The sequence below is a fragment of the Coregonus clupeaformis genome, chromosome 30 (assembly GCF_020615455.1).
Source record: "Coregonus clupeaformis isolate EN_2021a chromosome 30, ASM2061545v1, whole genome shotgun sequence".
Classification (NCBI taxonomy): Eukaryota; Metazoa; Chordata; class Actinopteri; order Salmoniformes; family Salmonidae; genus Coregonus; species Coregonus clupeaformis.
This window is the reverse complement of record NC_059221.1, coordinates 33,284,753-33,309,178: the sequence shown is the minus strand read 5'-3', so window position 1 is coordinate 33,309,178 and position 24,426 is coordinate 33,284,753. Positions and strand designations below refer to the sequence as shown.

The window sequence follows — 24,426 nt, the reverse complement described above, 5'->3', positions numbered from 1 at the left end:
TAGGCCAAGCAAGCAACATTCTCTTCCCCTTCCTTTCTTTCAAAACACACACACACGGTAGCCTGGGCTGAAAGAGCTCTATCAAGGCCACGGGGCCACCACACCGCTCCCAGCATGCATCAGCACGTTTCAGCTGCTTCCTGTCAGCAGCCCTCCTGTTGCACAGCAGGGGACTTTACCTCATCTGCATATTGCTGGGACAAACTCTAAACAGGCACTCTACCGTATAGTGTCTGACTGCTTAAATATAGCCCAATATTGTGACAAGGTCAGGAAATTCTTATTTTAGTGTTATATGAAATTGTAATCACATACGTGCCTAGGTGCTGGATAGCCTATTTGTATATGGGTTTCTTTGTGTCTGCACTAGTGCCACTAGGTCCATGAGGAGACTAGTCATGGTTACTGACTGTCGTTCATTTAAGACTACGCTTCCGGTGAGAGAGAAGGAGTGATAATCCCGTGCTGCAGACTTCGAGGTCGGAAATAATTAGGTAATACCTATGCAAGGTCTAAGTTGGTGATTTTCCAGTGTCTGTAACACACAGTTAGACCAGTTATAGTCTCTCCTTGTTTCAATAAGACCCTAAGAGTAGGGTCACTGTAGCCTACAAAGGCCTCTCTCGGTCAATGGCAGTGACAAATGCTTGTCAATCCTACAGGCCTAAATCATTTAAAATTTAGTGGAAACCCATTTACAATTTAGTAGATTCCCATTCCCTATAGTAGTCTAGCTGATTGACAGCTCCCCGTAGACATCACCATTATGCTGTCATGAAGTATGAACGTTCACTGACAGCATAAGAGAGAGGACTGTGAGAGCCATGCATCAGCCCTCTAATGGATATCACTCAGGGAAACCGACCAGTCGAGTAGGACACCCATCAGAGAGATCCAGAGGACTCACTCACATAGAGAGGTATGTTGACACTTAATCTGTGATGATATTTCATAGCAGACCTTTAGGAAAAACATCAGACTGAAGTGTTGAAACTGCCCATTTTACAGTTGTCCAAATTAAACCCTTAGCTACATTACTATAAAAAGGTTGAGCAGATCGAATAGGCCTTCTTTTCACAACATAAACTGCAGTGAAGTGCTTGAGCATCAGGACACTTTCTGGTCAAAAAAGTGCAGCATCTTACCTGAAGTTCACACCAGGCAACTTCCACCCAGGTGTCGGTATCCAGACCTTTATAGACAGTCTTGAAGGACCCTCTCCCGAGCTCGATATCGAACTTGAGAAACCGTCCCCCAGGGGACGTGGAAACAGCTTTCATCTCGGCCTCTTCCTCGTTCTCTTCACTAGCAGTTCTGACAGCGTTTTTACTGCCGTCGGTGGATGTAACAGTCAATTTATCCCCAGCTTTCTCCTTGTCCTCATCAGCACTGGCGCTCTCTGTGGCGCTGTCTTTCTTCCCCCCTCGACTCTCGGGAATGGAGACCTCCTGTGGCACCAACCGTGCCCCCCGTGTCCTGTCAACTATCGTGCGCAGGCTTATGTTGCGGATTTTACTCCTGTTGTCACATTCTGGCACCTCAAAGGCCTGCTCATCAGTGTCTGAGAACCACAAACTTCTCCTGATGAATCTTTGGCGCACGATCCGCTGATAATTCGATGGAGGATACGCACTAGGGTCGCTTCCACCTCTCACGACTGTCGAAGTCTCCATATTATTGACGTTTCCGTCACTGATGGTCTCATAAATATTTATGTTGAGTTCACATTGTGAATTGGGAAGAGATGGGTATTTAAATCCATCGGGCTCGGCACCTGATTCCATGGCGATTTAACTGTTGAATCACTAACGTTTCCAGATGATTGCCATGGCTACTCCCGACGCGAGCCGAATAACTGCAGCGCCCGCCCGGTGACGCAATTCTTCAGCATGGGGGTATCAACGGAATGATGTCAGTCTGCACATCCAATCTAAACGAAAGCAAAAAAAGAGTGTTGAAAGATTTAAAAGGAGTGGAAGCGGAAAACAAACATGGACTTACAAGGTTTATTTCTCAAAAAGACATAACTAGCTAGCGCTAAACTAAATCTCGTTTTCTGCTTCCTGGCTCTGTCATACTGACATAGGAATAACTAGCAAAAGTATTCAGACCCCTTGACTTTTTCCACAGGTTTAGAAATGTTTTCCTAATTTATTACATATAAAAAAACAGAAATACCTTATTTACATAACTATTCACACACATTGCTATGAGACTCACAATTTTGCTCAGGTGCATCCTGTTTCCATTGACAATCCTTGAGATGTTTCTACAACTTGATTGGAGTCCACCTGTGGTAAATCCAATTGATTGGACATTTGGAAAGGCACACACCTGTCTGTATAAGGTCCCACAGTTGACAGTACATGTCAGAGCATAAACCAAGCCCTGAGGTCGAAGGAATTGTCCATAGAGCTCCGAGACAGGATTGTGTTGAAGGAACATATCTGGGGAAGGGTACCAAAACATTTCTGCAGCATTGAAGGTCCCCAAGAACACAGTGGCCTCTATCATTCTTAAATGGAAGAAGTTTGGAACCACCATGACTCTTCCTAGAACTGGCCGCCCGGCCAAACTGAGAAATCGGGGGGAGAAGGGCCTTGGTCAGGGACGTAACCAAGAACCCGATGGTCACTCTGACAGAGCACCAGAGTTCCTCTGTGGAGATGAGAGAACCTTCCAGAAGGACCACCATCTCTGCAGCACTCCACCAATCAGGCCTTTATGGTAGAGTGGCCAGACGGAAGCCACTCCTCAGTAAAAAGGCACGACAGCCCGCTTGGAGTTTGCCAAAAGGCACCTAAAGAACTCTGACCATGAGAAACAAGATTCTCTGGTCTGATGAAACCAAGATTGAACTCTTTGGCCTGAATGCCAAGTGTTATGTCTGGAGGAAACCTGGCACCATCCCTACGGTGAAGCATGGTGGTGGCAGCATCATCATCATGCTGTGGGGATGTTTTTCAGTGGCAGTGACTGGGAGACTAGTCAGGATCAAGGGAAAGATGAACGGAGCAAAGTACAGAGAGATCCTTGATGAAAACCTGCTCCAGAGCACTCAGGGCCTCAGACTGGGGCAAAGGTTCACCTTCCAACAGGACAACGACCCTAAGCACATAGCCAAGACAATGCAGGAGTGGCTTCGGGACAAGTCTCTGAATGTCCTTGAGTGGCCCAGCCAGAGCCCGGACTTGAAACCAATCTAACATCTCTGGAAAGACCTGAAAATAGCTGTGCAGCGACACTCCCCCATCCAACCTGACAGAGTTTGTGAGGATCTGCAGAGAAGAATGAGAGAAACTCCCCAAATACAGGTGTGCCAAGCTTGTAGTGTCATACCCAAGAAGACTCTAGGCTGTAATCGCTGCCAAAGGTCCTTCAACAATGTAAAGGGTCTGAATACTTACGTAAAATGTGGAAAAAGTCAAGGGGTCTGAATACTTTCCGAATGCACTGTACATACAAAAGTATGTGGACACCCCTTCAAATTAGTGGATTTGGCTATTTCAGCCACACTCGTTGCTGACAGGTGTATAAAATTGAGCACACAGCCATGCAATCTCCATAGACAAGCATTGGCAGTAGAATGGCCTTGCTGAAGAGTTCAGTGACTTTCAACGTGGCACCGTCATAGGATGCCACCTTTCCAACAAGTCAGGTCGTCAAATTTCTGCCCTGCTAGATCTGCCCCGGTCAACTGTAAGTGCTGTTATTGTGAAGTGGAAACGTCTAGGAGCAACAACAGTTCAGGCACGAAGTGGTAGGCCACAAAAGCTCACAGAACGAGACTGCCAAGTGCTGAAGCACGTAGCTCGTAAAAATCGTCTGTCCTCGGTTGCAACACTCACTACAGAGTTCCAAACTGCCTCTGGAAGCAACGTCAGCACAATAAATGTTAGTCGGGAGCTTCTTGAAATGGAGCGGTGGCAACGTGTTCTCTGGGATGATGAATCACGCTTCACCATCTGGCAATCCGATGGACAACTCTGGGTTTGGCGGATTCCAGGAGAACCCTACCTGTCCCAATGCATAGTTCCAACTGTAAAGTTTGGTGGACGAGGAATAATTGTCTGGGGCCGTTTTTCATGGTTCGGGCTAGGACCAACTCCATATTAATGTCCATGATCTTGGAATGAGATGTTCGACGAGCAGGTGTCCACATACTTTTGGTCATGTTGTGTACTGTCTGCTTGCATAACACAGTGTCAAAGAAACACATTACACACGCATTCGCATTTTCTCAAGAGACGCTGAAAGAAAAATATAGTTCTCCACTCCTGTTCCTGAAACATAATTAATTTTTGTTGTATAATTTCACTGGAAGAAATACATAATACATTCTGCAGGAGTTATTATATTACATGTGAGAGGTTGTAGGCCTACAGTCAGTGTCCATGTTTCAGATACCATTCCATTTAACCCATATGAATTTAAATTAGGAATATTCTGTTTATTCATGGATACAGGGACACTCATGAGTGGGATATCAAAGGTGCATGTAAACAGCTGATCCCGAATAAGACCTTATCCGGAATACTGTGTGCATGTAAACGTGGTCTGTGATTAGATTCTAACACGCAACCACCTTTGGGATGCTAGACTTTCGTTATAGGCCCACCCATCCAGCCCGATCAACCACCCACCCTTCCTTTCGTTTTTGGTTTAAGTAACCTTCCCTCTTATGTAACCATACCAAACATAACGTACTAATTTGAGCATCCCGGATTTTCGTTTACCATGTTACCTCTAATCTATGAGACCAGGCTGAAATAAAATGTAGCCTGATAGGATTCACATCAGCAAGGGCTTGAGAATTTACCATGTTTTCAATCTAGTTAGCTAGCTACCCGTTGAGAAAACATAATAACTAGCTCCCACTCAAAATGTAAATACATTAGTGGTAGTTTGTTTGGAGCCTAACGTTACTCGTTCGAACAGGCGAGGAAGCTGGCTGATGATGCTAACTAGCCGACTGATGCTAGCTCCGAATGAAAACGTTGAACCCAATGACTATATATATATATAGGACGGTTGAACCCCGACGAGACAGCAAAACGAGAACAGTTTTTTTTATCGGTATACCCACAATAGCTTATTTTCGTTCCATATCGCTGTTAGGTCCGAGCTGTAATTAATTATAAACGAGAAAACTGTTTCCAATTCGGACGGAATGTCACCAACCTTGCATCCCGGCCTCGACTCATCAGATGTGGGAGAGTCGCGTGCTGTTGAGCGTTCTGCAGGTTACCTGTGCGAGTGTGTCTGTCATACGGCTTTTAGAGGCGATTAATCTTCAACAGTTGTAATGCTGATGTCCATAGTGTCCGGGTAAATATCCTCAGTATTTAATTGACATCGTTAATAGCTCGTCAGTGTTTCCCATTGCACAATAAATCAGCCCGGTAAATGCAACTACTGTCTACTGCTGCGAGGTTCCCTTTTTACAGGTTCCACGCCCCGAGTAATGACAGGAAGGTCCACCCAATTAAAGCGCACGTTTTAGCTTGTGACAACAGAGGAGGAGATAAGTGTTAACCCAGCCCATTTGCTTGGTCCACCAGTGAAACGATATATCCCGAAAAAAAAAAAAATAGACCTACATTGGCTATGGCAGTTGTTCAAAACGCTACTTCTTTAGATCACATGGCATTCAATTTAGTTTGAGCTGTATGGGCAAGAGGCTATTCATTTTATTATTTTATTAAAGACAGCTAGTAGCCATTTCCTATGAAATTATCTGGTCTACATCTCTATCTACAATACATCTCTCTCTCTCTGTGTGTGTGTGTGTGTGTGTGTGTGTGTGTGTGTGTGTCTGTGTGCAGTGGTGGAAAACGTACTTCATTGTCATACTGTCATAAAGTAAAGATACCTTAATAGAAAATGACTTAAGTAAAAGTGAAAGTCACCCAGTAAAATACTACTTGAGTAAAAGTCTAAAAGTATCTGGTTCCAAATGTACTTGAGTACAGTGGTGGAAAAAGTACTAAATTGTCCTACTTGAGTAAAAGTAAAAAGTTCAAGTAAATGCAGATCAGATTAAAGGCAGTAAGGACGACAACGCATTATATTGATAAGGGTGTAATATGACCATATTGCTGTCCTGCCTGAGCATTCGAAATGTAACGAGTACTTATGGGTGTCAGGGATCTATGGGACTAAAAAAAGATGTATGGGAGTAAATAGTAAATATTTTCTTTAGGAATATATTGGAGTAATATAAGTAGTCAAAAATATAAATAGTAAATTACAGATACCCCCAAAAAGAGTACTTTAAAGTATTTTTACTTAAGTACTTTACACCACTGTATTTGTTTCTTTGTTTGTGTGTGTGTGCATGTGTGTGTGTGTGTGTGTGTGTGTGTGTGTGTGTGTGTGTGTGTGTGTGCGTGTGTGTGTGCGTGTGAGAGAGAGAGAGAGAGAGAATGTGAACAGCAAAATGCAAAAAACAGCCTCCCATACCCTTTATTGAGTCACCACTTCTCTCTTGAGTCAACTGACTGACAGAACTGTAAATAGGATTAATGATGAATGATGAAATCTGATTACCCTAATCCATTTAATAAGTGATGTTCTTTTGTAAAACTGTGAGTCCCTCCCAACATCGAAGCTAAATGAATTGTGCACCTTATCATCCCTTGGCTTGGCGTTGGCTCAAGATAACTACAAAGCAAATAGGCTACTGTAGATATGTCACCACCACTCACAAGGGAACCTCAAACTCAAGATTTGAAAAAAACAAAAAAACAAGAGAGGATCAAACATACATTTACATATTGAATATGCATACTTGAAAACAAACATGGTTGAAAACATTATATTACGTTTTCTAGACAGTCTTTGCATGATCCAATCTTCTGGACACTGAAGTGACCAGAGGGAGGCATACTTTCCACTGAACCCTACACTAAAATAAAGACCTGCCCTGAACCCTACCCTGTGCATGAATTGCAGTAGGTCCATCTATGATAACAAACGTAACAAAACAAATTAGTGCATTTATCATTGTGAAAATCATTAACCTAACCTGCAAAAAGACAATCCACTCAACTGTCATCTGATTCAGGTTACCTTGTAGATATGATTAATTAATCATTGAATAATTAATTTGCTGCTCTAACTAATATGACATACATCTTTGTTTGTATAATTCATTGATATAATACATACTTTTTTTTACTAGCATGATCATAAATATACACTCGGGCCTATGTTTGAATAATACAGCATCTGTTAAAACTAGGCTATGGACAAAATGTATTTTATTTGTTTAGACAATAACCCTGGACTTTGGTTTGGTTTGGTTTTCAATCTATGTAGCTATGCTAGAACAACTTTTGGTCCCCAGACAAACTGTTATGATGGGGTGGATAATAACAGGATACATAGAGCAGGATTTATACAGTTGATCCACGTCGTCGAGGATTGGGTGAGCCGTCCCCATTCCACAGCGCGCGCGACCCAAGAGCTCAAGTTCCTCCGCCTAGCAGACAAGTTGGTTCCACGTTTTTTAATGTGAAACAGAACTTGCATCTTGTTTTGTTTTTTAACCCTGACATTGTCATCAAGATGCAAATGAACGGAAGCGCCGACAGAGAAAATGGAGGGGAGGTAAGTGATGATCTGTAGTTGCAACCTACTTAGCATCAAAGTATCAAGTTAGCTCACTTCCAAGAGAGGTAACGGACTGGAAACTATGTTGCCATTGCATTGCCATCCACAGTAGCCACTGTCGCGGTTTAGCTAGGCTACCAAACCTGCCAATGTAGACCTAACAATATAATAATGTTTGTAGACACAAAATACACTTTTACTGAATCACACAATATTTGTTATTATAGTTTCCCTACATTTGATAGCGACTAGTCAGCTGCTAAACTTGCTCTAAAATTGGTTGCCATGGTGCCAGTCTGAGTTTATAGGCTGCTGCGCTAAAAGAGGCGGAGGCTGTGAGATCCCTCACAGCACAACTGCCTCAGCTCTCCTCTGTGGGAGTTAAGCATCGATGGCGATGACATGATATGAAGAAAAAAACTAAATAGTAGCTAAACTAAATATTTTATCAACACTTACAAAACAACCTGTTGTAATATCGTGCACCATAATTGTCTCTACATTTCTTTGTGTCTACAACATTTCCACCAATTAAGCTTTATTTGGAACAATATTGGATGCAATTTAGGAAATGCTTCATTTTTTTTACAACCTTTTACAACACCATTTTATAGCACAGGGATCAGATACATAACACCATTCAATTCTAATTAGAATTTTTCAAAATCATGTAATATATCAATGTATGGTTATCAACACATTTAAAGTTTAGAATTGTTTTGGAGGACACCCCACAATCTAACCGTGGCTATTGTTATAATAAAAAGTATTATCCTTGTTAGCAGGATAGATTTTGTAGGTGAGGTTAGTGAGTTGAAATTCTGATTTTGGTTTGGGACAGTCTACGGTTCAGACCAAGGCTCAGCCTTTCCTGAAATGGCTGACATCTTTTGGCCAGGTCTCCGGTGACAGTCTGCGTCCCTTGAGGAGTTGTGCCTGTATGCACCTGAGTGGCCCAGTGAATAATGAATGCCCCTTTTTGTTGGATCCCTGGCACAATGTTCCAATAAGAAACAGTTTCCTTCCTTTCATCACACATTTTCAGTGGAAATAATTCAAAAGGGCTTGGTGTATTCATTTGGCTAAATTAATTTATGGTATTGATACGATAGTGCTCAATCAAATACTTTCATTAGCAATTTTGTGTTAACTAGCCCCCTAGACAGTGTTTTTAATGACATGGTGTGTTCCCATTTCCCCAGTTATTGGGAGGTAGTTTAGTGCTGCTTACAAAGCAATAACACTTTACAGAGGGAGGAAATGAGCTTCACTGTGTCATCCCAACAGTCTGTCCCTGTCCCTCTAATAGCTCCATTTAATTTCAGAGAGAGAGAGCGTGTGTGTGTGTGTGTGATGTGTGTGTGTGGTGTGTGTGTGATGTGTGTGGTGTGTGTTTGTGTGTTTGTGTGTGTGTGTGTGTGTTTGTTTGTGTGTGTGTTTGTGTGTGTGTGGTGTGTGTGTTTCTGTGTGTGTGTGTGAGTGTGTGTGTGTGTGTGTGTGTGTGTGTGTGTGTGTGTGTGTGTGTGTGTGTGTGTGTGTGTGTGTGCGTGCGTGCGTGCGTGCGTGCATGCTTACCGGTATGTCTAGCTACTGTCCTGAGATTGTCACAGTCGAGTCACGGAGGACAGAATATAATATATTTACGCTCGATACAATGTGCAATTGGTGTCATTTACAATATGTCTCCCCACAGTGAGAGTGAATAATGTCCCATGGACGCTTTGTACATTGCTTTCTGTCCTCACAGAGGACTTCATTTCCTCTGCACTGTCTGAGCTCAAATCCAAGCCTGGGGGTCCGCAGTACTACCTTGTTTATTTTCTACCTGGTAGTTAATCGACTGATAAATGTTGTTGATTAGGCCTAGCCAGTGGCGATTTTAGCATGTAAATCTTGGTTGGACAAACCCCCCAAAAAATGGGGGATGCATGCCAGCAAAGCCACTACACAACACTAAACAATACATTAATTGCACTATTAACAGTGACAAACGGTGCCCACAAACTGTTAGGGCCTACATAAAGCTGTCCCAACAGCATGTGCACCACCAAGTCAGAACAGTAGGCTAAGTTATGAGGGGCAAAGGGACCAAATTATTAGTGTGAGGCACATGGGCTACTAACAGCTTACTACACAACATACACTTAGTATTACTTTCTTAGCTATAGTATACATATCTCCCTGGCATATTACATAATTTATGCAGCAGCAGCATACAATACGTTTTTGGACTCACCATTGTGCTGTGCTCACTTGAACAGGAAGGTGGCGCGGTGGTCCTTCTTGTGGGCAAATTTTTTCATTAAACTTTGTCATCAAAGTCTGGCATTCTCTGGATTTATGGTCCTTTCAAGACAACTGGGAAATATAAAGAAAAAAAAGGTTGAATCATGACGTCAGTGATCTTCATGTCGGAACTCTAGAAAGTGGCTGAGTTCCCGACTTGGAATTCCAAGTTGGATGACCGTTCAAAACTTATTTCCCAGTCGGAGCTCGTTTTTTTCAGAGTTCCCAGTTGTCTTGAACTCACTGAAGTCTGAGATTTCCCAGTTCTGAGTTTCCAGTTGGTTTGAATGCGGCAGAAGTCATGCTGGATTGACAGCATGGCCAATGTATTCAACCTTTTCTGGCCCATGGTGTTGCATGTGAATGTTTATCCTTTTAAGCTTGGATAAGAGACCCTTAAACCCTGACTTGGACCACACACCCTCTCCATCGAATAGCAGGCAGGGGAAGCAAAATAGTGATTGCTTTGCAACGCTTGCAGTTAGCCACTGATTCCTTCCAAACCACTCACTGTTGAATTTGCGTTTTCCAACTTGTCTAATGTTTATATCCAATGGCCGATGAGCACCAATACGTTTTATCTATAATTTATCTTCATATGACAAGGATTGAAAAGGATTTGCCAGTAGATTGTCGACGTGATTCATGATGATGACTGCTTGTCGAGCTTGCAAGCTAAGATTTTGAAAGTATGATGTTGACATGATCAGTCCAATCAAATCTACGGTAGATATAACGTGATTTGACGTCATTTTATCTGTGGCCAATGACCTTGAGCACTTACAATGTAAATCTATGGCAGCACCCAAGGAGGCTTGAACTTTCTAGCTCTCCCTGTAGATTTTGCGGTGACGTAGTGTCCCCATGAGTGACAGAACACTGAGCCAATCACGGCGCAACTAGAGAAGATGACCAACCCCTACGCTCTGTATTGTCCGCTGGCTGCCCCTCCACCAAAGAAGGCACTGAGCTAGGCTGAAACACCTGCATTGAGCTGCCTTACTCAAGAAAGCAAAAAAGAGACCATGTTTGTATGCGGCTCTATTAACTCAATAATTTTATTTTTACATTGTTTGCAAACTGATATGTGACACGTATTAATGCCAAAATAACATGCAAAACAGGCACATAAAAAAAAACATCTACAGTGTACAGTGGGGAAAAAAAGTATTTAGTTAGCAACCAATTGTGCAAGTTCTCCCACTAAAAAAGATGAGAGAGGCCTGTAATGTTCATCATAGGTACACGTCAACTATGACAGACAAATTGAGATTTTTTTTCTCCAGAAAATCACATTGTAGTATTTTTTATTTAATTAATAATTAATAAATATTAATAATATGCCATTTAGCAGACGCTTTTATCCAAAGCGACTTACAGTCATGCGTGCATACATTTTTTTTTTTGTGTATGGGTGGTCCCGGGGATCGAACCCACTACCTTGGCGTTACAAGCGCCGTGCTCTACCAGCTGAGCTACAGAGGACCATTTATTTGCAAATTATGGTGGAAAATAAGTATTTGGTCAATAACAAAAGTTTCTCAATACTTTGTTATATACCCTTTGTTGGCAATGACACAGGTCAAACGTTTTCTGTAAGTCTTCACAAGGTTTTCACACACTGTTGCTGGTATTTTGGCCCATTCCTCCATGCAGATCTCCTCTAGAGCAGTGATGTTTTGGGGCTGTCGCTGGGCAACACGGACTTTCAACTCCCTCCAAAGATTTTCTATGGGGTTGAGATCTGGAGACTGGCTAGGCCACTCCAGGACCTTGAAATGCTTCTTACGAAGCCACTCCTTCGTTGCCCGGGCGGTGTGTTTGGGATCATTGTCATGCTGAAAGACCCAGCCACGTTTCATCTTCAATGCCCTTGCTGATGGAAGGAGGTTTTCACTCAAAATCTCACGATACATGGCCCCATTCATTCTTTCCTTTACACGGATCAGTCGTCCTGGTCCCTTTGCAGAAAAACAGCCCCAAAGCATGATGTTTCCACCCCCATGCTTCACAGTAGGTATGGTGTTCTTTGGATGCAACTCAGCATTCTTTGTCCTCCAAACACGGCGAGTTGAGTTTTTACCAAAAAGTTATATTTTGGTTTCATCTGACCATATGACATTCTCCCAATCCTCTTCTGGATCATCCATATGCACTCTAGCAAACTTCAGACGGGCCTGGACATGTACTGGCTTAAGCAGGGGGACACGTCTAGCACTGCAGGATTTGAGTCCCTGGCAGCGTAGTGTGTTACTGATGGTAGGCTTTGTTACTTTGGTCCCAGCTCTCTGCAGGTCATTCACTAGGTCACCCTGTGTGGTTCTGGGATTTTTGCTCACCGTTCTTGTGATCATTTTGACCCCACGGGGTGAGATCTTGCGTGGAGCCCCAGATCGAGGGAGATTATCAGTGGTCTTGTATGTCTTCCATTTCCTAATAATTGCCCCCACAGTTGATTTCTTCAAACCAAGCTGCTTACCTATTGCAGATTCAGTCTTCCCAGCCTGGTGCAGGTCTACAATTTTGTTTCTGGTGTCCTTTGACAGCTCTTTGGTCTTGGCCATAGTGGAGTTTGGAGTGTGACTGTTTGAGGTTGTGGACAGGTGTCGTTTATACTGATAACAAGTTCAAACAGGTGCCATTAATACAGGTAACGAGTGGAGGACAGAGGAGCCTCTTAAAGAAGTAGTTACAGGTCTGTGAGAGCCAGAATTCTTGCTTGCTTGTAGGTGACCAAATACTTATTTTCCACCATCATTTGCAAATAAATTCATTAAAAATCCTACAATGTGATTTTCTGGATTTTTTTTTCTCATTTTGTCTGTCATAGTTGACGTGTACCTATGATGAAAATTACAGGCCTCTCTCATCTTTTTAAGTGGGAGAACCTGCACAATTGGTGGCTGACTAAATACTTTTTTCCCCCACTGTATATACAGTTGAAGTAGGAAGTTTACATACACTTAGGTTTGAGTCATTAAAACAAGTTTTTCAACAACTCCACAATTTTCTTGTTAACAAACTATAGTTTTGGCAAGTCGGTTAGGACATCTAGTCATTTTTCCAACAATTGTTTACAGACAGATTATTTCACTTACAGTGGGGCAAAAAAGTATTTAGTCAGCCACCAATTGTGCAAGTTCTCCCACTTAAAAAGATGAGAGAGGCCTGTAATTTTCATCATAGGTACACGTCAACTATGACAGACAAATTGAGAAAAGAAAATCCAGAAAATCACATTGTAGGATTTTTAATGAATTTATTTGCAAATTATGGTGGAAAATAAGTATTTGGTCACCTACAAACAAGCAAGATTTCTGGCTCTCACAGACCTGTAACTTCTTCTTTAAGAGGCTCCTCTGTCCTCCACTCGTTACCTGTATTAATGGCACCTGTTTGAACTTGTTATCAGTATAAAAGACACCTGTCCACAACCTCAAACAGTCACACTCCAAACTCCACTATGGCCAATACCAAAGAGCTGTCAAAGGACACCAGAAACAAAAGTGTAGACCTGCACCAGGCTGGGAAGACTGAATCTGCAATAGGTAAGCAGCTTGGTTTGAAGAAATCAACTGTGGGAGCAATTATTAGGAAATGGAAGACATACAAGACCACTGATAATCTCCCTCGATCTGGGGCTCCACGCAAGATCTCACCCCGTGGGGTCAAAATGATCACAAGAACGGTGAGCAAAAATCCCAGAACCACACGGGGGACCTAGTGAATGACCTGCAGAGAGCTGGGACCAAAGTACAAAGCCTACCATCAGTAACACACTACGCCGCCAGGGACTCAAATCCTGCAGTGCTAGACGTGTCCCCCTGCTTAAGCCAGTACATGTCCAGGCCCGTCTGAAGTTTGCTAGAGTGCATCCAGAAGAGGATTGGGAGAATGTCATATGGTCAGATGAAACCAAAATATAACTTTTTGGTAAAAACTCAACTCGTTGTGTTTGGAGGACAAAGAATGCTGAGTTGCATCCAAAGAACACCATACCTACTGTGAAGCATGGGAGTGAAAACATCATACTTTGGGGCTGTTTTTCTGCAAAGGGACCAGGACGACTGATCCGTGTAAAGGAAAGAATGAATGGGGCCATGTATCGTGAGATTTTGAGTGAAAACCTCCTTCCATCAGCAAGGGCATTGAAGATGAAACGTGGCTGGGTCTTTCAGCATGACAATGATCCCAAACACACCGCCCGGGCAACGAAGGAGTGGCTTCGTAAGAAGCATTTCAAGGTCCTGGAGTCTCCAGATCTCAACCCCATAGAAAATCTTTGGAGGGAGTTGAAAGTCCGTGTTGCCCAGCGACAGCCCCAAAACATCACTGCTCTAGAGGAGATCTGCATGGAGGAATGGGCCAAAATACCAGCAACAGTGTGTGAAAACCTTGTGAAGACTTACAGAAAACATTTGACCTGTGTCATTGCCAACAAAGGGTATATAACAAAGTATTGAGAAACTTTTGTTATTGACCAAATACTTATTTTCCACCATAATTTGCAAATAAATTCATTAAAAATCCTACAATGTGATTTTCTGGATTTTTTTCCCTCATTTTGTCTGTCATAGTTGACGTGTACCTATGATGAAAATTACAGGCCTCTCTCATCTTTTTAAGTGGGAGAACTTGCACAATTGGTGGCTGACTAAATACTTTTTTTCCCCACTGTATAATTCACTGTATCACAATTCCAGTGGGTCAGAAGTTTACATACACTAAGTTGACTGTGCCTTTAAACAGCTTGGAAAATTCCAGAAAATGATGTCATGCCTTTAGAAGCTTCTGATAGGCTAATTGACATAATTTGAGTCAATTGGAGGTGTACCTGTGGATGTATTTCAAGGACTACCTTCAAACTCAGTGCCTCTTTGCTTGACATCATGGGAAAATCAAAAGAAATCAGCCAAGACCTCAGAAAATAAATTGTAGACCTCCACAAGTCTGGTTCATCCTTGGGAGCAATTTCCAAACGTCTGAAGGTACCACGTTCATCTGTACAAACTATAGTATGCAAGTATAAACACCATGGGACCACACAGCCGTCATACCGCTCAGGAAGGTGCAAATCAATCCCAGAACAACAGCAAAGGACCTTGTGAAGATGCTGGAGGAAACAGGTACAAAAGTATCTATATCCACAGTAAAACAAGTCCTATATCGACATAACCTGAAAGGCCGCTCAGCAAGGAAGAAGCCACTGCTCCAAAACCGCCATAAAAAAAGCTGTGGGGGTGCTTTGCTGCAGGAGGGACTGGTGCACTTCACAAAATAGATGGCATCATGAGGAAGGAAAATTATGTGGATATATTGAAGCAACATCTCAAGACATCAGTCAGGAAGTTAAAGCTTGGTCGCAAATGGGTCTTCCAAATGGACAATGACCCCAAGCATATGGACAATGACCCCAAGCGTGTGCGAGCAAGGAGGCCTACAAACCTGACTCAGTTACACCAGCTCTGTCAGGAGGAATGGGCCAAAATTCACCCAACTTATTGTGGGAAGCTTGTGAAAGGCTACCTGAAACATTTGACCCAAGTTAAACAATTTAAAGGCACTGCTACCAAATACTAATTGAGTGTATGTAAACTTCTGACCCACTGGGAATGTGATGAAAGAAATAAAAGCTGAAATAAATCATTCTCTCTATTATTCTGACATTTCACATTCTTAAAATAAAGTGGTGATCCTAACTTACCAAAGACAGGGAATTTTTACTAGGATTAAATGTCAGGAATTGTGAAAAACTGAGTTTAAATGTATTTGGCTAAGGTGTATGTAAACTTCCTACTTCAACTGTATATATATACTGTATATATATATATATATATATATATATATATATATATATATATTTTAGCTAAACAGGTGAATGACGAGTCACCACTGAGCCAGAGATTCCACTTAGGCCTACCTGGTGTTCTAGGTCTGAATCGGTGCCTGATTCAAGGGGAATACGGTAAACCAACAGTGCTGCGAAGCCTTGAGGTCCGGATTTAATAATGGGAGCTACAGGCTATAGGTTACAGGCTAAGTTGGGTTGCATTGCATTGCCACTGTAATGTAGGTAAGGTACAGTATACTGTGCTTTGGAATAGCAGTGCTTGCATCTGTTTCCGGTGGGATGTAAAACTAAAAGCCCTTCAGAGAACCATGAAAATTAAATACAGTTGTGTATAACGTTGGGCTGGACACAGGCCAGAATCTGAGGTGAGCAGAGAAGGCTGATGGGACATGATCGATGGAGAACACAGAAGTGCTGATGCAGAGAGAGAGAGAGAGAGAGAGAGGCAAAGAGTGACACACATCCTGTAGCAGCATCCTCTTAATTTAAAACCCAACCACGCATACTGCAAGTCAAGCAAGAATATTATAACCGCGATATTATAACCGCGATTGATAATAGACAGTACTGTGCAGCCGTCTTCATCGACCTGGCCAAGGCTTTCGACTCTGTCAACCACCGCATTCTTATTGGCAGACTAAATAGCCTTGGTTTCTCAAATGACTGCCTCGCCTGGTTCACCAACTACTTCTCAGATAGAGTTCAGTGTGTCAAATCGGAGGGCCTGTTGTCTGGACCTATGGCAGTCTCTATGGGGGTGCCACAGGGTTCAATTCTTGGGCCGACACTTTTCTCCGTGTATATCAATGATGTCGCTCTTGCTGCTGGTGACTCTCAGATCCACCTCTACGCAGACGACACCATTTTGTATACATCTGGCCCTTCATTGGACACTGTGTTAACAAACCTCCAAACGAGCTTCAATGCCATACAACAATCCTTCAGTAGCCTTCAACTGCTCTTAAACACTAGTAAAACTAAATGCATGCTTTTCAATCGAACGCTGCTAGCACCCGCCCACCCGACTAGAATCACCACTCTCGACGGGTCTGACCTAGAGTATGTGGACAACTACAAATATCTAGGTGTCTGGTTAGACTGTAAACTCAACTTCCAGACTCACATAAAGAATCTCCAATCCAAAGTTAAATCTAGAATCGGCTTCCTATTTCGCAACAAAGCCTCCTTCACTCATGCTGCCAAACATGCCCTCGTAAAACTGACTATCCTACCGATCCTTGACTTCGGCGATGTCATTTATAAAATAGCCTCCAACACTCTACTCAGCAAATTGGATGTAGTCTATCACAGTGCCATCCGTTTTGTCTCCAAAGCCCCATACACTACCCACCACTGTGACCTGTACGCTCTTGTTGGCTGGTCCTCACTACATGTTCGGTCGTCAAACCCACTGGCTCCAGGCCATCTATAAATCACTGCTAGGCAAATCCCCGCCTTATCTTAGCTCATTGGTCACCATAGCAGCACCCACCCGTAGTCTGCGCTCCAGCAGGTATATCTCACTGGTCATTCCCAAAGCCAACACCTCCTTTGGCCGCCATTCCTTCCAGTTCTCTGCTGCCAATGACTGGAACGAATTGCAAAAATCTCTGAAGCTGGAGACTCTTATCTCCCTCAATAACTTTAAGCATCAGTTGTCAGAGCACCTTACCGATCACTGCACCTGTACACAGCCCATCTGAAATTAGCCCACCCAACTACCTCATCCCTATATTGTTATTTAATTTGCTCTTTTGCACCCCAGTATCTCTATTTGCACATAATCTCTTGCACATCTAGCATTCCAGTGTTAATACTATTGTAATTATTCTGCACTATAGCCTATTTATTGCCTTACCTCCATAACTTGCTACATTTGCACACACTGTATATATATTTTCTGTTGTATTTCTGACTTTATGTTTTTTTTTACCCCATATGTAACTCTGTGTTGTTTTTGTTGCACTACTTTGCTTTGTCTTGGCCAGGTCGCAGTTGTAAATGAGAACATGTTCTCAACTGGCTTACCTGGTTAAATAAAGGTGAAATAAAAAATAAAAAATAAAAAAACAGAATAAAAAACATTCCGATGATAAATGCAACTTGGTCTGTATAAATGCTACACGCTGTTGTCTTGTATTCTTACTGTAAGGATGGAATTGTCAGGATGTCGCCTAGTCTGGTTGCCATTCTTTTTCCTGACAATGGAGTCGGCTAAAGAGATAGAATTGTAACCATAGTGTACAGTACGTATCCCAGAGAGTTTCCCTTTTGTATAGCCTGGAGCCCAACCTGCCCCTCAGTCTACTAGGGAATAGCAGACTAGCACCACAATTGTCTGGCAGCTTAGAAAACCCCCATTCACAGATTGAAACAGTGAGAGTAGGCATAGCTGTTCATTGATGCTGGTCTGGGGTTAAATGAGTTCACTTCTCACACAGCAGATTTTTTTTTGTCAGAGTCAGCCCGAAATGAGGATGAGCTTAAAGTCTGTGAAAGTCTATGTGCTTGTATGGTAAATATCTAGAGCCTATTCTGAGTACCCAGATCAAGGAAAATTATGAATCACTTTTCACAAAAATATCATTGCATCCACAACTCTAAATTGTCTTCATCAGGCTTCCCTAAACTGAAAATATTGAATCTTTGAAAGCTTTTATGATATAGCCGTTCAACAGCATATAGTCTGAGTACCCAGAGCGAGGAAAATGCATGTTTGTAGACAAATTATACATTTTCACAACAATAGTGTAGTATTCACAACTGTAACTTGTCTTCATCAGGCTTCCCAAAGGTGAGCTGAATTTTGATGCCTTCAGGGAGAGACTGGCAACGTTGGTGCAGTAACCCCCAAGAACATTGTGCGGAAGCTTGATCTACAGTGAAGAAAATGCATGTTTTCAAACAAGACAAATAATCTATTTTCACAAAAATTGTGTAATTCACACCTCTAAATTGTCTTCATTTGGCTTCGCTAAGCTGAGAACAGTGTGTAGAAATTGTTTTGGAGTCTGTGAAAGCGTGTGCTTACTTGAACTGAATAGAAGCACTTTCAATGGGGGTTTGAGGTTGTGGGGAGAGGGGTCCTACCAGAGTGCTGCAAGCCAGGCACCGCTGCCAGAATTTACTAGGACCAGATGGATTCTGCGGGGCTTTTTCAAAGCCCCTATAAATGTAATGAAAAGACAGACAATCTGCAGAATCAATCAAACAAAAGCGAGACATAGGCTACTAGGCTATACTAACAGGTGTGGCATGTCAATGATAGCCAGAAGAGTTGGCTAAGGTATAGGCTACAGATCTGGGACCAGGCTACCTTAGCACATAGGCTAGCTGTCTTGCAAAATTAGATCAGGTAACTGTGCTGTAACAGACTAGAGGATAGGAAACAGTTATGACAGTTATCACTAGGGACTGCTTGGGCTGCAGTCAGTGACACATTTAATCCACGCCTACTGGGCAGGCGGTGTTGAGAGGTATGCAGACAGAGAGTGACACCACATGATTTCCTTTGAGCTTTATTACTCACCTACGTGGGCAGCTATCTCCGCCTTGCTATTCTAAATGACTGCTGCAGCGACCTTCTACACTCTCAGTTTCTCTCTCTCTCTGTCTCTCTCTCTCTCTCTGTCTCTCTCTCTCCCTCTCTGTCTCTCTCTCTCTCTCTGTCTCTCTCTCTCTCTCTCTGTCTCTCTCTCTCCCTCTCTGTCTCTCTCTCTCTCTCTTTCACTCTCTCTCTCTCGTGCTAAGACAGCTATGTATTTAGGCCTAGGCAAGAAACACACAGTTCAGTCTGGTCAAGGGCAGGATGTGGTGATTGTTCTCTAAGGTCTAATGACTGTCATATCCTGTCACTGAAGGATCTTCTGGGCTTTGAGACCAACATGTTACAGGGAAGTGTTCTGTTCTGAGGTGGAGGGAGCACTTTACAGGGAAGTGTTCTGTTCTGAGGTGGAGGGAGCACTTGGTTTTGTGGATGAGTGGAGAGGGGGATGACAATTAACTGAACATTTAGCATTTATCTTGATTGTTTTCCTTTTATTTATTATACCATGGATGCTGCACTGAATCTGTGTGCACTTCTTACATTTACAATAAAGGCTTGTTAAAAAAATAAAATAATAATCCCTTTCTCTCCTTCTCTCTCTCCCTCACATGGGGATTGTTGAGTTGAATAATTAATAATAACAAAATAGAGGACCGTCCGTTTTTTGGTCAGACAGAATAACAATGGACCTGCAGAGTGATTGACTAACACTGCCTCTCCAGTAGAGAATGTCAGTGCAATCATATGCTAATTTATGCTTTGTTCGATTGTGCTTTTCAATCGAGAGTTCTATTCAAATACAGAACTGCGTCAGTCAGTCGGTTGCGTTCTGTACTTTTAATGAAAAGTTAAGTATGTGTGTGTGCACACGTGTGTGCGGTTGTGCACTTGTCTTTGGACCTACAGTGGGGAGAACAAGTATTTGATACACTGCTGATTTTGCAGGTTTTCCTACTTACAAAGCATGTAGAGGTCTGTAATTTTTATCATAGGTACACTTCAACTGTGAGAGACAGAATCTAAAACAAAAATCCAGAAAATCACATTGTATGATTTTTAAGTAATTAATTTGCATTTTATTGCATGACATAAGTATTTGATACATCAGAAAAGCAGAACTTAATATTTGGTACAGCAACCTTTTTTTGCAATTACAGAGATCATACGTTTCCTGTAGGTCTTGACCAGGTTTACACACACTGCAGCAGGGATTTTGACCCACTCCTCCATACAGACCTTCTCCAGATCCTTCAGGTTTCGGGGCTGTCGCTGGGCAATACGGACTTTCAGCTCCCTCCAAAGATTTTCTATTGGGTTCAGGTCTGGAGACTGGCTAGACCACTCCAGGACCTTGAGATGCTTCTTACGGAGCCACTCCTTAGTTGCCTTGGCTGTGTGTTTCGGGTCGTTGTCATGCAGGAAGACTCAGCCACGACCCATCTTCAATGCTCTTACTGAGGGAAGGAGGTTGTTGGCCAAGATCTCGTGATACATGGCCCCATCCATCCTCCCCTCAATATGGTGCAGTCGTCCTGTCCCCTTTGCAGAAAAGCATCCCCAAAGAATGATGTTTCCACCTCCATGCTTCACGGTTGGGATGGTTTTCTTGGGGTTGTACTCATCCTTCTTCTTCCTCCAAACACTGCGAGTGGAGTTTAGACCAAAAAGCTCTATTTTTGTCTCATCAGACCACATGACCTTCTCCCATTCCTCCTCTGGATCATCCAGATGGTCATTGGCAAACTTCAGACGGGCCTGGACATGCGCTGGCTTGAACAGGGGGACCTTGCGTGCGCTGCAGGATTTTAATCCATGACGGCGTAGTGTGTTACTAATGGTTTTCTTTGAGACTGTGGTCCCAGCTCTCTTCAGGTCATTGACCAGGTCCTGCCGTGTAGTTCTGGGCTGATCCCTCACCTTCCTCATGATCATTGATGCCCCACGAGGTGAGATCTTGCATGGAGCCCCAGACCGAGGGTGATTGACCGTCATCTTGAACTTCTTCCATTTTCTAATAATTGCGCCAACAGTTGTTGCCTTCTCACCAAGCTGCTTGCCTATTGTCCTGTAGCCCATCCCAGCCTTGTGCAGGTCTACAATTTTATCCCTGATGTCCTTACACAGCTCTCTGGTCTTGGCCATTGTGGAGAGGTTGGAGTCTGTTTGATTGAGTGTGTGGACAGGTGTCTTTTATACAGGTAACGAGTTCAAACAGGTGCAGTTAATACAGGTAATGAGAGGAGAACAGGAGGGCTTCTTAAAGAAAAATGAACAGGTCTGTGAGAGCCGGAATTCTTACTGGTTGGTAGGTGATCAAATACTTATGTCATGCAATAAAATGCAAATTAATTACTTAAAAATCATACAATGTGATTTTCTGGATTTTTGTTTTAGATTCCATCTCTCACAGTTGAAGTGTACCTATGATAAAAATTACAGACCTCTACATGCTTTGTAAATAGGAAAACCTACCAAATCGGCAGTGTATCAAATACTTGTTCTCCCCACTGTATGTCATCGCTCATGCTCAATCGTGCCAAATTACCACTATCATTCTGTTGTGTCAGCCAGCGATGAAGAAATTGAACAAGTCAGGTTTCCCAGAATGCAGTGTCAGTCAGTCCTAGGGATAGCCTACACCTTCACAACCTGGGGTCTCCTGGCTCACACAAGGCTATCTTACTATAAGACCTATTGATTAAGGCATAAGGGATGTCCTTGAATGCCCTCTGAGTGGGTTCAGTGTGTGAGAAGAGAGCAGGTGACCCTAGCAGGTCGTGACAATGTGCAGCACAGAGATCACTGTGTTTGGCTCAAGTATTTGGTATTTATTAGGATCCCCATTAGCTACTCTTCCTGGGGTCCACATGAAACATGATATAATACGTATAACAGAACATTATTAGTCAAGGACTGAAATACATACATTTAAAACGTCACACATAGCTTACATATCAGTACAAATACACAATATTTAGGTCTAATACATAGTACAGTGCAAATTACAATACAATACAGGTTGTGTCTCTTCACAGTCCCCTTTGTGCAGTAAGGTGTTCTTTTATCTGTTTTTTTAACTTGAGGTGGCAGAGAGTTCCATGTAGTCATGGGGCCCCGTGTAGCTCAGTTGGTAGAGCTACACGGGGCGCTTGCAACGCGCTTGCAACGCCAGGGTTGTGGGTTCGTTTCCCACGGCGGGACAGTATGAAAATGTATGCACTCACTAACTGTAAGTCGCTCTGGATAAGAGCGTCTGCTAAATGACTAAAATGTAAAAATGTCATGGCTCTATTTAATATTGTGTGTTTCCCAGCCTCTGCTCTGGACCTGGGGACTGTGAAGAGACCTCTGGTTGCATGTCTTCTGTTATACCGATGAGTGTCTGTCACTTATCACAAGGACAAGAGTGTGACGTCAGTTCTTTAGGAACACGGAGGGCTTGTTTTTAAGAGTTGTTTAGATTGTGTGACTTTGTAATGCTTAGTGCAAGAACTCTTTAAAGGCTCACAGTCGGGGTTGTAAGAGTTTTTATCTTGGTGAAATACAGTTGAAGTCGGAAGTTTACATACATTTAGGTTGGAGTCATTAAAACTCGTTTTTCAACCACTCCACAAATTTCTTGTTAACAAACTATAGTTTTGGCAAGTCGGTTAGGACATCTACTTTGTGCATGACACAAGTAATTTTTCAAACAATTGTTTACAGACAGATTATTTCACTTAGAATTCACTGTATCACAATTCCAGTGGGTCAGAAGTTTACATACACTAAGTTTACTGTGCCTTTAAACAGCATGGAAAATTCCAGAAAATGATGTCATGGCTTTAGAAGCTTCTGATAGGCTAATTGACGTAATTTGAGTCAATTGGAGGTGTACCTGTGGATGTATTTCAAGGCCTACATTCAAACTCAGTGCCTCTTTGCTTGACATCATGGGAAAATCAAAAGAAATCAGCCAAGACCTCAGAAAATAAATTGTAGACCTCCACAAGTCTGGTTCATCCTTGGGAGCAATTTCCAAACGCCTGAAGGTACCACGTTTATCTGTACAAACAATAGTACGCAAGTATAAACACCAAGGGACCATGCAGCCGTCATACCGCTCAGGAAGGAGACGCGTTCTGTCTCCTAGAGATGAACGTACTTTGGTGCGAAAAGTGCAAATCAATCCCAGAACAACAGCAAAGGACCTTGTGAAGATGCTGGAGGAAACAGGTACAAAAGTATCTATATCCACAGTAAAACGAGTCCTATATCGACATAACCTGAAAGGCCACTCAGCAAGGAAGAAGCCACTGCTCCAAAACCGCCATAAAAAAGCCAGAGTATGGTTTGCAACTGAACATTGAGACAAAGATATTACTTTTTGGAGAAATGGCCTCTGGTCTGATGAAACAAAAATAGAACTGTTTGGCCATAATGACCATCATTATGTATGGAGGAAAAAGGGGTTGCTTGCAAGCCGAAGAACACCATCCCAACCGTGAAGCACGGGGGTGGCAGCATCATGCTGTGGGGGTGCTTTGCTGCAGGAGGGACTGGTGCACTTCACAAAATAGATGGCATCATGAGGAAGGAAAATTATGTGGATATATTGAAGCAACATCTCAAGACATCAGTCAGGAAGTTAAAGCTTGGTCGCAAATGGGTTTTCCAAATGGACAATGACCCCAAGCATACTTCCAAAGTTGTGGCAAAATGGCTTAAGGACAACAAAGCCAAGGTATTGGAGTGGCCATCACAAAGCCCTGACCTCAATCTTATAGGAAGTTTGTGGGCAGAACTGAAAAGGCGTGTGCGAGCAAGGAGGCCTACAAACCTGACTCAGTTACACCAGCTCTGTCAGGAGGAATGGCCCAAAATTCACCCAACTTATTGTGGGAAGCTTGTGGAAGGCTACCCGAAACGTTTGACCCAAGTTAAACAATTTAAAGGCACTGCTACCAAATACTAATTGAGTGTATGTAAACTTCTGACCCACTGGGAATGTGATGAAAGAATTAAAAGCTGAAATAAATCATGCTCTCTACTATTATTCTGACATTTCACATTCTTAAAATAAAGTTGTGATCCTAACTGACCTAAGACAGGGAATGATTACTAGGATTAAATGTCAGGAATTGTGAAA

At 42.7% G+C, this 24,426-nt stretch overlaps 2 protein-coding genes across 9 annotated transcripts in view; one reads left to right on the top strand and one right to left on the bottom strand.

Annotated features, from left to right (window-relative positions):
- LOC121545392 (serine/threonine-protein kinase WNK2) overlaps positions 1–5,403 on the bottom strand; it is a 73,353-nt gene extending 67,950 nt beyond the window's left edge. For all 8 annotated transcript variants that reach the window (XM_041855878.2, XM_041855881.2, XM_041855882.2 and 5 more), the window contains exons 1-2: positions 5,182–5,403; positions 1,146–1,930 (exon numbers count right to left, since the gene is read on the bottom strand). In XM_041855878.2, the coding sequence (XP_041711812.2) occupies positions 1,146–1,784 (639 nt within the window). In that variant the 5' untranslated portion in view covers positions 1,785–1,930; positions 5,182–5,403. The remainder of the gene's footprint in view (positions 1–1,145; positions 1,931–5,181) is intronic.
- Positions 5,404–7,461: 2,058 nt separating this feature from the next.
- LOC121546537 (ninjurin-1-like) overlaps positions 7,462–24,426 on the top strand; it is a 33,079-nt gene continuing 16,114 nt past the window's right edge. The window contains exon 1 of the mRNA XM_041857790.2: positions 7,462–7,611. Coding sequence (XP_041713724.1) covers positions 7,570–7,611 — 42 coding nt within the window. The 5' untranslated portion in view covers positions 7,462–7,569. The remainder of the gene's footprint in view (positions 7,612–24,426) is intronic.